We start from the raw sequence: 15,296 nt of genomic DNA on the forward strand, positions 1-15,296 counted from the left end.
TAATGATATTTTTATTCCTCGATGATGTGTCACCCACCAGTGCCAGAGGTGTCCTCTGACTCTGGACGGTCAGTGATGACAGCTGCTTGACTACGTTCCCCTCCTTGTAAAGAGGTGGTACCACTTTAAGGAGCACCAGTGAGGAGTGAGGTGCCAAAAACCACACTTGTATATGTAGTTTAGTGGGATGAGGGGTGATGAGATTGTTTCTATTTTCCTTCTCTCTCTTTTTAAACAACACTTTAGTTGGTAAAGAATCTGCCTGTACTGCAGGAGACCTCGGTTCAATTCCTGGGTTGGGAAGATCCACTGGAGAAGAGATAGGCTACTCACTCCAGTATTCTTGGGCTTCCCTGGTGGCTCAGCTAGTAAAGAATCCACCTGTAATGCAGGAGACCTGGGTTCGTTCTCTGGGTTGGAAAGATCTCCTGGAGAAGGGCATGACAACCCACTCCAGCACTCCAGTATTCTGGCCTGGAGAATTCCATGGGCTGTATACGGGGTCACAAAGAGTCGGACGCAACTGAGCAACTTTTTTCACTTTTACTTTATTTGGGCTTCCCAGCTGGTGCAACAGTAAAGAATCCGCCTGCCAATACAGGAGATGCAAGAGACATGGGTTCGATACCTGGGTCAGGAAGATCCACTTCCTGAGGTGGTGGATGAGAAGGAAATGGCAACTCATTCCACAATATTTTTGCCTGGAAAACTCCATGGACAGAGAAGCCTGGTGGGTTACAGTCCATGATGTTGCAGAGTTGGACACAACTGAACACACAGGCAAGAGGTATGCAACACAAAAATAAATGCCCAGCAGAGTGAACTGTACTCTGCATTGAATGCATTCTATAGTTATCTGATTTACAGTAATTACCTTCATCAATGCATTTTTTTTTTTTTTTGTTAGCCACAAACAACAACCAGAGAAGAATGTGACATTGAGAGTGAAGGAGTTCAGAACGAGCCTCTCCAAAACGTGCCACTTTGGCAAGTGGATTATTTTGAGCCAAAGACAATCAAGGCCCAGAAGACTCAGGAAGAGTTTTTAACCTCCCGCTTAATTGCCTAAAAGAATCCAGACTGAGCGCCTGGCTCAGATGCAGAGCTGTTACCAGAGATAACTTTTATCAGAAGGACCAATCTGTGTGGCAGAGCAAACATCTAATTACCAAACACCTGCTGTTCTTGTCGCCTGTGTCCTGCCACCCGCCTCTGCCCTTGGAAGCCCTAGGCCCTGTCCCTTCCCTTAGCTTAGAACACCGTATAAGCCTCAGCCACCATTCTTGGCTTTGGGTCTCATGGGAATCCCTAATGTATACCATTACATTTATTTTTCTCCTGTTAATTTCACATCAATTTAATTATTAGACCAGCCAAAGAACCCTGAAGGGTAGAAAGTACATTTTTTCCTCCCCAACACAATCATCTAAATAGATCATAACTAATAAGGCATTTGAAACCCTTAACTGGAAATATTAGTGAGATAAATCATAGAGTATCTAATCACTTATTGATTCTGTTTTATTGTGTAAATCACCGCTGTCCTCCAACAAGTCTCATTGCAATGTTTTCAGCAATTTCACTGCCTTTTGGTATTTTTTGTTGGGCGCTTATGACATTATTTTGGAAGTTATCCACCTAAATCTTAATACTACCTTCAGAGAAAAGTTTTCTATGTTACCATGAAAACCACATTCTTTTATTTGCTGGAATTATAGACCAAAACCTTGTTAGAACCCAAAGTTATCAGTAGAGTTGTTCCAACCCATTTCCAACTTATTTGTAGTAGTATTTCTACAACTTATTTGTAGTAGCTTAGAAATTTAATTGTTTTTATTTTCTTTGAATATTCCATACTTTTAGCTTTCTTCTATTGAATATTTACAGATATATGATTACATTTAAATAAAAATAACTTTATATTAAAAGCATATTTTCTAGTTATTTCTAACCACAGGAACAAGCAAGATGGATTTTACAAGATCAGGACTCTGGCAATTTAAGTGTGTAGTGCTGGCATTTCTGGAGGGAACCAACGGAATGAGAAGCATGTCTTCTCTGATTCATGAACTGTCAAAGCAGTTTCCCCTCCCTTTCCCAGTCCTCTAATCCTTATCCTATTAAAGATCTTCTCATACAAATACATAGTACAAAAAATAATCACGACCTGTTAAATACAGTAGTCAAGTTGGTGGTAAGACAGTTCATTGAAAATATCAAATGCAATTATCTTCCATAAATGACTAAAATGGTTCTGCTTTTTCCTGCAGAATGTATCTTAATCATTCATCCCCACTCATTGAATCTCATTATCCTAGGTTTGAAACTCTGGCAAGCAAATATTGCTTAAAAAATAACACTATTTCAGGTTGCTTGCTACCATTTTTTTTCCTCTCAAAACATTTAGTGTTGTTAATATGAGCAAAAGTTAATGCATAAAAAGAAGAATATTCTGAGTGCCTAATTACGCTGAAGGTTATAACGGTCATTCCTTCACCTGATATTTACTGGGTAGCTCCTACATTCAAGCCTCTTGTGCTCAAAAAAAAGGTTTGTCTGATGAGAGCTTTCAGTTGTGTGTGTTTGGTTTTGTTTTAAGCCTTATTTTCCCTAGTTCGCGCTTCCTCCTGTCTTGGTCAGTTATTAGTTTCTTGCAGCTGAATATTTTATTTGAAGGATAAGTTTAATGCATTAAAGACAGAAGGGAAGAAACAGGAAGAGAACCGTGGAAGCAGAGTTCTGCTGTTATTGATTAAATACCTTCTGTTATTTATTATTATACTGTTATAATTATAAAAAATATATTTATTAATACACTGTTGATCTGATTCATCTGCTAAGCCATGTCTATGCAGTCAGTCAACCATTTACCATTAGGAAAAATACAGAAGCAACGGACTTACGCTCCTCTCCTCCTGCCCTGCTCCCTCCCAAATGGTTTCCATGTCAAGGATTCGGCTAAACCTTAAAACTATGAGAGTTCATGGAGCATTTCATGACGGAGCCAGTAGTCAGCCTCCTGAACAGAGAGTCAACCCTCTTATGGCAAAAAGATGCTAAGAGGGAAACCCTTTGTAAGACTCAGCAGGAAACAGATCCTGCTAGTAGCCACTTTTAGCTTCTGACAATGTTTTGTATCATTTTTTCAGTCCAACTCCTTCGCCAAAGCGGCTCCTCGGCCCTTGGTTAGCTTTGGGATAATTTTTACCGTGAGTCTATGAAATAATAACTTTAGAAAAGCCACGGTAAGTCTCAGAGCTCCCACTGTGGCTGGGGACAGCAGATAAATGGAAATGGAGGAGAAGCAAGCAGGGCAAATACAAAGCAAACTGCGTGGCTCCTGGTTTCACCCCCAGGAAGCCCACTTGCCTTGCAAACTGTAGATTTCTCCAACGCTGCTCTGCCGGGTGATGTGGTGCCAGTAGGCACTGCGAGGAAGAGAGATCGATTTGGATAACGTCATGGGTTCCGTCAAGCTTGTCTGAAGCTAAAAGAAAAAGAAACTGTGTCTCAGGCTTTACTTAAAATATTCAATTGAAATCGGCTCTTGAAAAAGTTCAGGGTTAAACATGAGTGACATATAATAGACTCTGTTACAGGTTCCTGCATAACATGCTGTTTCAAGATATCACTTTTGCGGGGGGGGGGGTGGGGGGAGGGGCTGCGCTGGGCGGGCTTGAAGGATCTTAGTTCCCTGACCGGGGATTGAATCTGGGGCCACCGCAGTGAAAACGCTGAGTCCTAACCACTGGATCGCCAGGGAAGTCCCAAGATCATCATTTTTAAGTAAGGAAAGTCGTGACTTAAAAAAAGATGAAATGAACACTTGTAAACAATTAATCTCATTAATTCAGAAAGGAATGAAAAGATGAAAGACCGATTCCAAGAATTCAAGGAGCTTACAGTCTGTCAGGAACGCGGGTGAAGAACCACAGTGATGATCCATTCTATTCCACCAGACAAGTTTATCTGCATTTCTATAAGCAAGAACTACCGGCATGACTATCAGCGCTCTACAGTTTACTGGACTGTAAAATAACTCAACAAATGGAGGTGCAACCCCTGTCAGAAACAGGTGCCCAAAATAGCGGCAAACGCAAGACAGCATTTCCTTTTCACCCGTTTGAGTGTCTGTTGGGCTGCACCCCCAGAGCTATTCTAGGCTGAAGAAAGAGCCCGGAGTCAGAGACATCAGTGGTTTAAAGGCCACGGTCCCCAACCTTTTTGGCACCAGGACCAATTTCCTGGAAGAGAATTTTCCCACAGATGGGGTGGGGCGGATGGTTTGGGGATGGTTCAAATACATTTATTGTGCACTTTATTTCTATAGTTATTACGACAGCTCCATCTCAGAGCATCAGGCATTTGATCCCAGAGGTTGGGGGGCCCTGGTTTAATGGATGGGGAAGCTCACATGCTGGAAGCAAGGTCCTGGAGCGAGGCCCCACCGTGTGTGGTGAACACAGCAGCAGTGTTTGCTGGGGAGGGGGCGGAGGTCGCCAGTTACAGTGGGATGGATGTCAGGAGGGCTCGTTAGTTACCAGGGCAACCAGCAGAGGCTCCAGAGGCTTCTTAGCACCCCTTTGATTAGAGCAAGCACGGGGCGGGGGGGGGGGGGCCGCTGGGGGGAGTGTCCCAGTTGACTCTAGTGGTAAAGAACCCATCTGCCAAGGCAGGAGACTCAGGTTCCATCCCTGGATTGGGAAGATTCCCTGGAGGGCATGGTAACCCACTCCAGTATTCTTCCCTGGTGAATTTCCACCCTCCATAGGGTCACAAAGGGTCGGACAAAACTGAAGTGACTTAGCACGGGGCCTGGGGCAAGTGCTTAGGCAGGTCAGTTATGCGAGCAGGTTGTAGGTGAAGCAGACACCAGCCAGGCAGGGGACGGACAGAGAGCAAGAGGACAGCCATGCTGAGGGGCCTGACCACACAGCATTGTACGTTGTTCCTGACACCCGCTCCCAGCCTCGCCCGATGGCTCCTTCCTCAAACAGACCTTATTCCTCACTCTTTCAATAGAAAAAGTGCTTTCCCTGAGAAGTTCTGTGATACAAGGGTGGTGCCTGCCTGGGTGCTCAGTTGCTTCAGTCGTATCTGACTCTTTGTGACCCCATGGACTGTAGCCCACCAGGCTCCTCTGTCCATGTGATTTTCCAGGCAAGAATACTGGAGTGGGTTGCCCTGCCCTCCTCAAAGGGGTGGTTTCTTTTCTTATTTGAAAGATAAACTTCAGGTTAGCGACAGAGATCCACACAACATCACATCAAGTGATGCTCAGACACATGATTATTTCAAAGAGAATGATACTTTATATTGCATTTTTAAGAAGAAATTCATTGTTATTGATTCACAGTATTTTCTTTAGAAGTCCTAGAAATGGTTTTGTTTGGCCTTGGTGCACATTTCTCTGATGTAATCTGAGCCAATGTGCACTTTCTGACAATGGGTGATCCTCTAATTAATAACACGGCACATGTCCCCTTTATTTAGTGACTGACTCCTGGCAAAACTGGGAGTCATAAGGTCACCTTGGAGTCTCATTTGCTCGCTGGTGGGGGACCCTGCCCCGTGCGGCTCGTATGTCTGCATCCAGAGTTGTTGCCCTTCCAAGAAGGTGCCGTCCAGGGTCCCTGATATGATGTTAATAATAGGGCCTTAAAGCTACATAAAACTAGGAGGGTTTTAAATTTTAACTAAAGATGAAGCCATAGGATTGGAACGTATTTGTTTGATTTCACTTTTTAGTAGGGAGGCATTTCTAGAACTGCCGTATCTTGCCACAGAAGTGCCCTACTTGGTGAATCTGAGAGTCTAACTCTCTTGAAGGTCTTTTTCTTTTTTTTAAAGGATGGTTCCAAACATAGCAACACTGCAGCCAATTTTTCAAAATTTGCTCTATTTCAAAATTTTTCTTTTTTATTATGAAATGGGTATACTAACACACTGACACCCCACGGTTGGTAGACAGGGGGTGTAAGTGCCGTGCTAAGTCCCTTCAGTCGTGTCCGACTCTTTGCGACCCCATGGGCTTCCCTGGTGACTCAAATGGTAAAGAATTTGAAGCAGCTGCCATGTGGGAGACCCGGGTTCGATCCCTGGGTTGGGAAGATCCCCTGGAGAAGGGAATGGCAACCCACTCCAGTATTCATGCCTGGAGAATCCCATGGACAGAGGAGCCTGGCGGGTCACAGTCCATGGGGTTGCAGAGTCGGATACGACTGAAGCACTTGAAAGTGAAAGTGTTAGTCCCTCAGCCGTGTCCGACTCTTTTGGGACCCCGTGGACTATACCCGCCAGGCTCCTCCATCCATGGGATTCTCAAGGCAAGAATACTAGAATGGGCTGCCATGTGCTTCTCCAGGGCATCTTCCCAACCCAGAGATTGAACCCCTGTTTCTTAAGTCTCCTGCAGTGACAGGCGGGTTCTTTACCACTAACGCCACCTGGGCTGTTAGGGAGAAGCCAAAATGTCTGGGTTGCAGAAGGGCAGGGGAGGACTGAAGACCAGTGCATATTATTGGAAAGCCTGCATTCAGAAACGGGGCTTCTAGGTTCCAATCTTATGCCTGGGCTGGCTGGCGACTGCTCTGACTGATAAGGTCTGGTCCTGTGACACTGTCTGTTTCCAGCATGCCCTTTAAGACCCTGAAGGCAGCCTCTTCTTGCCTCCTTTGTTCTGAGTCACCAGGTGAGCATCACTGCTCTGAGGCTGCCATGGGCTGAGGAAGCCCCGGCTCACTGTGTCCCAGGCCATGTAAATCGAGGTTTGATTCCCAGAAATCCAACCATTTTCCTGGACTGGAAAATCCAAGTCCAGGAGAATTCAGGGATTTGCTTGAGGTAAAATCCTGCATGCAGAACCCACAACAGAAAACAGTTCTCCAGACTTCTGAGTCCACTGCTCTTTATCCTATTTACATGCTGATCTCTCCTGGGAAGGCGAGCTTCCTCCTGCACGAATGACAACATGTGACAACACAGCCTTGTGCTTTGAGAGGATCTTTGCTGCCAAGAAGCAGCAGGAAGGGCCTGACCACTGATGTGATTTTTGTGAACGTAGAGGCTCCCAGCACCTCTTCCCATTTTACTAACAATATTATCCAGCTTACGCCACTGCCTCCTGCAATTTCCCTTCACTGTTCTGGGACCCTTCTGGCCCTTGTGATAAAACTTAATGTTTATTTGTGTTCACCTACATAAAATTTATGTGTATTTTTTTAAAAAACTGTTAAAAATCAATTTTCCTTTTGTGCTGACTCTCTCTAATTATTGCCTTGAACTTAAAAAATCATATTAGGACTCGAGACACAAATCTATGTGATTGGGAGAGAAGAAAGTCACCATTTATAGACGAGCAGTTAGGAGTCATTCTCTATGTGCCTTGACCTATGCAAATTGGTTTCACAGGTTATCTCCACATAAATTATCAACAAATGTGCCATCTGACTTTTATAGATAAGGGAAATGGGGCTCTGGAAGGTCATGGGACTTGTTCACGGTGCCAGCCAGTGGGCGATGCCCCTGGGGCTTGGAGCCCATGACGTCCTGCCCTCTTTACCACAGTTCATTGTAAAATTATTGATTGGAAACTTCCTATTCAAAAAGCAGGTAAGATGAGAATTACACCAGTTGGGTCAATTCCACTGGACTGAGGTAGGAATGTTAGTACCTCTCTCCTATGTTCAAAAATAGAAGACCATGATTTGTGCAGCAGAGTCACAGAGCTAAGTCTACTGGCTTTGTGGTCCACAACTTGTTATCAAAGATCAACACCACAGTTGCCTAGCCATTTGATTTCAGGCAAGGTATGTAAACTTTTTTTTTCCCCCAAGATTCAATTTTTCTTTATCTCTAAATTAAAGATAAGACACATTAATATAATGTGCCTTCAGTGTTGTGAATATCTTATAAGATGATGCTTTTAGTATGAAAAGCACACTCATGTCCAAAGTGCTCAGAAAAGACGACCGATCTAAGAGCTCAATAGAAGTAAAAAAACTCATTCTACCCTCTCCTTCCCCTGCTCTATTTGTAAGTCCATAGACATGCAGCTTATCAGAAACACATAACCCAATCAAAAAATGGGTGTAAGACCTAAACAGACATTTCTCCAACAAAGACATACAGATGGCCAACATACATAAAAAAAGATGCTCAACATCGCTCATTATTCGAGAACTGCAAATCAAAACTACAGTGAGGTATCACCTCACACCCATGAAAATGGTCATCATCAAAAAATGACAAACAATACATGCTGGGAAGGGTGTGGAGATAAAGGGAAAACCATCTTGCACAGTTGGTAGGAATGGAAATTGATACAGCCACTCTGGAGGATCCTTAAAATACTAGGAATAAAGCTACCATATGACCCAGTAATCCCACTACTGGGCATGTACCCCGAGAAAACCAGTCTTCAAAAAGACACAGCTTCTCTGTATGATGAAGAGAGTTAAAACATGCCTCACATGGGCAGATATGCAGACCAGGGCCTGGTTTGTCTGAGACAAGGGGAATGGGTGCGGAAACCCTGTAGATGAGATGCACAGAAGATATCCAGGTGGTGGGGCAGAGTGTTCATGTGACATGGGACATGCAGGTCAGCATAAGAAAAAAACACGCTGCTTCATAAGGAAAAGCTCAACACCAGGGCACTCCCTCAAGAACAGTTAGTTTTATTTGTTCTTGGAAAAGAGCTCATGAAACTCGAAAGCTGCACAGAAATCGAAGCCCAGGAGACCATACGCCAGCCAAGCTTGGAACTGTTAGGATTCGTTCAGACAGTCCTCTGAAGTTGGAAAGTTTATGGATGATTGGTTTCTCACAGACTTGACTTAATTCTCAATAGGGGACACTCTTAATCTTCCATTTTATTCAACATAAATGGGGAAAAAATAGAATATACCTTGCTGAGTATAAATGCTCACAAATAAAATGTAGTTTCTATGGTCATGTATTGGAAGTTGTTAGGTGACGTTTAAAATTGGACTTTGTGAGATAGTATTTTCATTAACTTGAAACAAAATAGATGTCATCAGTACATATTTTAAACTGCATATTGACCAAAATACTTTCACAGAATGTGAAAAAAAGCTGGACTTTGGAGTAACATCAGAAATTATTACAAACATCTACATAAATACTTTGAATGCCACTCTAACCTGTACTCATTAAAGTTCTTTTTTTTTTTTAATGTTTATCAGCTTGCATCTTCTGCCTCCTTTTTTTTTTTTTTATGGCATTTTGTTGTTGTGTTTTATTTTATCTGTTTATCTTTAGGCCATGCCATGCAGCACATGAGATCTTAGTTCCCCAACAGGGATGGGATCCGTGCTCCTGCAGTGGGAGCGCCCAGTCTTAATCTCAGGCCCACCAGGGAAGTCTCAGTAATGATTTTAAGAATATATATTCTTTATCTATCTATCATCTGCAAGCAGATACATTTACAGAGCTACCCTTTGAATCTAAGGAATATGATGAATAAATTAAATTAAAACATTAATTAAACATTAAATTTCATAGGTGTTTTAAATAAAAGTTTTGCTGTCATTTGATTTTGACGTATATAGAGGCTGTAATATGTGTATGTAATTAATTTCCAGTGTATGCATACAGTGAATTCTGGGATGAACTTTAGTGGTGGTTATAAAATTTTACCCATTTAAAATGAAAGGTTTTCCTTTTGCCATGTTATGAATTACCTCATAATTATTGAGCTTTCACTAAAGACCAGGTGGTAGTCTAACCCTCTGAAGTGGATATTATTGCTCCTCCTTCCTTCTTTTAAGAAGAGGTAGCCAAGGCACAGGAGAGCCTAGAGGAGCTACTACACGTTCAAGGTCAGGACGGGCAGCGATGAGGAGACACCCCTCATCCAAGGTAAGAGAAACCCAAGTAAGACGGTAGGTGTTGAAAGAGGGAATCAGAGGGCAGACACACTGAAACCATAATCACAGAAAACTAGTCAATCTAATCACACTAGGACCACAGCCTTGTCTAACTCAATGAAACTAAGCCATGCCCTGTGGGGCCACCCAAGACGGGTGAGTCATGGTGGAGAGGTCTGACAGAATGTGGTCCACTGGGGAAGGGAATGGCAAACTACTTCAGTATTCTTGCCTTGAGAACCCCATGAACAGTATGAAAAGGCAAATGATACGATACTGAAAGAGGAACTCCCCAGGTCAGCAGGTGCCCAATATGCTACTGGAGATCAGTGGAGAAATAACTCCAGAAAGAATGAAGGGATGGAGCCAAAGCAAAAACAATACCCAGTTGTGAATGTGACTGGTAATGGAAGCAAGGTCTGATGCTGTAAAGAGCAATATTGCATAGGAACCCGGAGTGTTAGGTCCATGAATCAAGGTAAATTGGAAGTGGTCAAACAGGAGATGGCAAGAGTAAACATCAACATTCTAGGAATCAGCGAACTAAAATGGATGGGAATGGGTGAATTTAACTCAGATGACCATTATATCTACTACTGCAGGCAGAAATCCCTTAGAAGAAATGGACTAGCCATCATGGTCAACAAAAGAGTCCGAAATGCAGTGAGTGAGTGAGTGAGTGAAGTCGCTCAGTCGTGTCCGACTCTTTGTGACCCCGTGGACTGCAGCCCCCCAGGCTCCTCCATCCATGGAATTCTCCAGGCAAGAATACTGGAGTGGGCTGCCATTTCCTTCTCCAGAGGATCTTACTAACCCAGGGATCGAACCCAAGTCTCCTGCATTACAGGCAGATGCTTTAACCTCAGAGCCATCAGAGTGGGTACTTTGAATATATTCAATTAAATTATATTATTTGAATATATATTGAATATATTCAATCAAGAATATATTCAGTGAAGAATAGCAAGAAGAGATAAGAAAGGCTTCCTCAGCAATCAATGCAAAGAAATAGAGGAAAACAACAGAATGGGAAAGACTAGAGATCTCTTCAAGAAAATTAGAGATACCAAGGGAACATTTCATGCAAAGATGGGCTCTATAAGGGACAGAAATGGAATGGACCTAACAGAAGCAGAAGATATTAAGAAGAGGTGGCAAGAATACACAGAAGAACTGTACAAAAAAGATCTTCACGACCAAGATAATCACGATGGTATGATCACTCACCTAGAGCCAGACATCCTGGAATGTGAAGTCAAGTGGGCCTTAGAAAGCATCACTATGAACAAAGCTAGTGGAGGTGATGGAATTCCAGTGGAGCTCTTTCAAATCCTGAAAGATGATGCTGTGAAAGTGCTGCACTCAATATGCCAGCAAATTTGGAAAACTCAGCAGTGGCCACAGGACTGGAAAAGGTCAGTTTTCATTCCAATCCCAAAGAAAGGCAATGCCAAAGAATGCTCAAACTACCGTACAATTGCACTCATCTCACACGCTAGTAAAGTAATGCTCAAAATTCTCCAAGCCAGGCTTCAGCAATACGTGAACCGTGAACTTCCAGATGTTTAAGCTGGATTTAGAAAAGAAAGAGGAACCAGACATCAAATTGCCAACATCCACTGTATTATCGAAAAAGCAAGAGAGTTCCAGAAAAACATCTATTTCTGCTTTATTGACTATGCCAAAGTCTTTGACTGTGTGGATCATAATAAACTGTGGAAAATTCTGAAAGAGATGGGAATACCAGACCACCTGACTTGCCTCCCGAGAAACCTGTATGCAGGTCAGGAAGCAACAGTTAGAACTGGGCATGGAACAACAGACTGGTTCAAAATAGGAAAAGGAGTACGTCAAGGCTGTATATTGTCACCCTGCTTATTTAACTTATATGCAGAGTACATCATGAGAAATGCTGGGCTGGAAGAAGCCCAAGCTGGAATCAAGATTGCCGGGAGAAATATCAATAACCTCAGATATGCAGATGACACCATCCTTATGGCAGAAAGTGAAGAGGAACTAAAAAGCCTCTTGATGGAAGTGAAAGAAGAGAGTGAAAAAGTTGGCTTAAAGCTCAACATTCAGAAAACAAAGATCATGGCATCTGGTCCCATCACTTCATGGCAAATAGATGGGGAAACAGTGGAAACAGTGTCAGGCTTTATCTTTTTGGGCTCCAAAATCACTGCAGATGGTGATTGCAGCCATGAAATTAAAAGACGCTTACTCCTTGGAAGGAAAGTTGTGACCAACCTAGATAGCATATTGAAAAACAGAGACATTACTTTGTCAACAAAGGTCTGTCTAGTCAAGGCTATGGTTTTTCCAGTGGTCATGTATGGATGCGAGAGCTGGACTGTGAAGAAAGCTGAGTGCCGAAGAATTGATGCTTTTGAACTGTGGTGTTGGCGAAGACTCTTGAGAGTCCCTTGGACTGCAAGGAGATCCAACCAGTCCATTCTAAAGGAGATCAGCCCTGGGTGTTGTTTGGAAGGAATGATGCTAAAGCTGAAACTCCAGTACTTTGGCCACCTCATGTGAAGAGTTGACTCATTGGAAAAGACTCTGATGCTGGGAGGGATTGGGGGCAGGAGGAGAAGGGGATGACAGAGGATGAGATGGCTGTATGGCATCACTGACTCGATGGACGTGAGTTTGAGTGAACTCTGGGAGTTGGTGATGGACAGGGAGGCCTGGCATGCTGCGATTCATGGGGTTGCAAAGAGTCAGACATGACTGAGTGACTGAAATGAACTGAACTGAAATGAAACTGAGCCAAGGCACAGAGAAGGTAAGTGACTTGCAGGAGGTCACACAGCTCTGCTGGTCTTTCCCTAGAGTCTCCCTGGTTACCAACCATGCTGTGCAGCTTCCACATAGTGTGTGTGCATCCAGGGATTGACAACTACGCTCACATTCTTTAAATGTAGCCTTAAAGATCTTCTCATGAAATTCTTACATCAATTTCTTAGATTTTAGTTTGTCCCTACTGGCCTACTCCCCCATACCCATTTTATAGCATTGTCTCAAAGAGGACTTCGTCTGATTCTTTGGGTTGTATGCATATATGTCATATATGTCTGTATGCTGAGTCATTTTGACTGACTTTTGAAATCTGTTTTTTTTTTTTTTTTCCTCTTTTAAGGAAATTACTCTTGTAATTCAGCTTTCCTGGTGGCTCACTGGTAAAGAATCTGCCTGTCAATCAGGAGACTTGGGTTCGATCCCTGGGTTGCAAAGATCTGGAGAAGGAAATGGCAACCCACTCCAGTATTCTTGCTTGGAGAATCCCGTGGACAAGAGGAGCCTGGTGGGCTACAGTCCCCAGGCTCGAAAAGAGTTGGACATGACTCAGTGATGAAACAACAACACCACTCCTTAATTGCCAAGAGCAGATTGTATGCCTCTGAATAAGTAAGAGTACTATCGTTTAAAGAAATGAAAAAAGAACGATATTTGTAGATTTCTCTGCTGCTGCTGCTGCTAAGTCGCTTCAGTTGTGTCCCACTCTAGCGACCCCATGGACTGCAGCCTACCAGGCTCCTCTGTGCACGGGATTTTCTAGGCAAAAGTACTGGAGTGGGATGCCATTGTCTTCTCCAAGATTTCTCTACTATTGTTCTATTCTAGCAATATAAATAAAAGAAACAAAATTGTGTCTTTTAAACACAGTTGAACTTTTTAATGTTAGACATTAATTTTCCTTATACCTTATCAATTGTAATCAAGTTGATTATATGTTATATACATATATATGATATATAATATATTTTTTGAAGTGACATCTAGAGTCATAGCAACTTCTAAAGAAAACAAAAACACACAATCTAAATAAAATTTTGACCATCACACTATGTCTCAGCATGATGTATTAGAAAAATTACATACTGCCTTCCTGTCATTTCCATCTCATTTGTGTATTTATTGCAGATATAAATTAGTATTTTCTTTGTTTTTGTTTAGAAACTAATTTTCCTTTAGTGTTTTGAAACATCAGGAACGCAGGCCCATGTTAGTTATCAACTATAATAATTTGTCCTAACTGAGCTTGTGTTAGTTTAATCAGTGTCAGCCAATCAGTAAAAGCAAATTTCACAAAAATGCAAACAGCCTTTCCCAGCAGGGAACTGGTCATTGTCAGTAATAATGAAGGCTCTTTTCTGCTGGTTAATAATTGATAATACTGAGCAAGAGAGTCAAGAATAGAACTTTGAAGAAAGAATTCATAAGCAGATATTCCTATATTTTGGTAGTAACATACCATTTGCCATCATAAATCACACATTATAGAATTTCATAGCCTACTATGACTAAACCTAGAAAAGAGATTGCAAAAAATGTTAACATTTTCCTGTCTATAGCTCATAAGATTATTTTGCTTCCAAATTCTTCACCTTTTCAGTATGGGAGAACTAGTTTTTTTTTTTTTTTCTCCATAGCTGATAGAGATTCACATAAAATGTGGGTATGAAGAATGCTGTCACTCAAAAGAAAGCCAAACTGCCCAGGACAGGTCCCATTCTGGAAGCTTTCCTATTTCTTCAAAATTTATAAATGGGCACATGGTACTCCTCGCCTTGTTAGACAGGGACTCGAAAGGAACTGAAAGATGTAATTTAGTGACAGTTGGGAATAACAGCTTAGAGTCTTCAGAATACTTACGACAAGTATTATGGTATTTTATACACTCCAGGATGCCATCATTAGAAAGACACATGATTTTATGGAGCACTAGGGAAGAACAGAGCTGCTAATTAAACCGTTAACTCTCATCTGACTTGAGAGACACTAAACTGTGGAAAAGATACCCAGCTTGGAATTCATGCCATGGAATAGCATTTCCTTGGTCATAGAGCTATTTAGATAAGAACTATTTCATAGGCTGGTAGCAGTCAATACTTGGGTAAGATCTGTGATCATGTATAAATCTGGAAGGGCAAATACACTAACTTTGAATCGGAGTCTAAGTCAGTTGTACGTGAAACCAGCTTCGTTCTCCCCTCTCCCTTTGCCCTCCTCTGAGGCAGGCGGCATTAGACCTAGTACCTGCCAATGGGGTGGCTGGAGAGGCAGACAGTGCTGCCTTCTCACCAGAAATTTCTTTTCATCTTACATTATAAAATGGAAATAAGATGATTTGTTTTTAAATGCTTACTGTTCAAAAGGCTTACTGTTTGGGGAACGGTAAAAGTTTCCAGTTTGTTAAATGTGTGACTTTAACTCTCTTTTATTTCTAGTAACAAATCAAGTAAAATGACAGATCTTAGAGAAAGAAAACTATTTGTTTTCTAGGAAGGACATTCTACTTGAGGCTTTTGTTGTTTTTCTCCATCCACTGGAGCTTCGGAAGACCACAGAAGTGACAGTTTTGGACAGCAGCCCCTTTAAGCCTGCCCGTGGTGTGTTTTA

General features: G+C 42.2%; 1 protein-coding gene across 1 annotated transcript in view; it reads right to left on the bottom strand.

Annotated features, from left to right (window-relative positions):
• The window catches only part of DOK6 (docking protein 6), a 412,894-nt gene that overhangs the window by 80,356 nt on the left and 317,242 nt on the right, over positions 1-15,296 (bottom strand). The window contains exon 7 of the mRNA XM_027525620.1: positions 3,370-3,487. Coding sequence (XP_027381421.1) covers positions 3,370-3,487 — 118 coding nt within the window. The remainder of the gene's footprint in view (positions 1-3,369; positions 3,488-15,296) is intronic.

This window comes from Bos indicus x Bos taurus, chromosome 24, assembly GCF_003369695.1.
Source record: "Bos indicus x Bos taurus breed Angus x Brahman F1 hybrid chromosome 24, Bos_hybrid_MaternalHap_v2.0, whole genome shotgun sequence".
Classification (NCBI taxonomy): domain Eukaryota; kingdom Metazoa; phylum Chordata; class Mammalia; order Artiodactyla; family Bovidae; genus Bos; species Bos indicus x Bos taurus.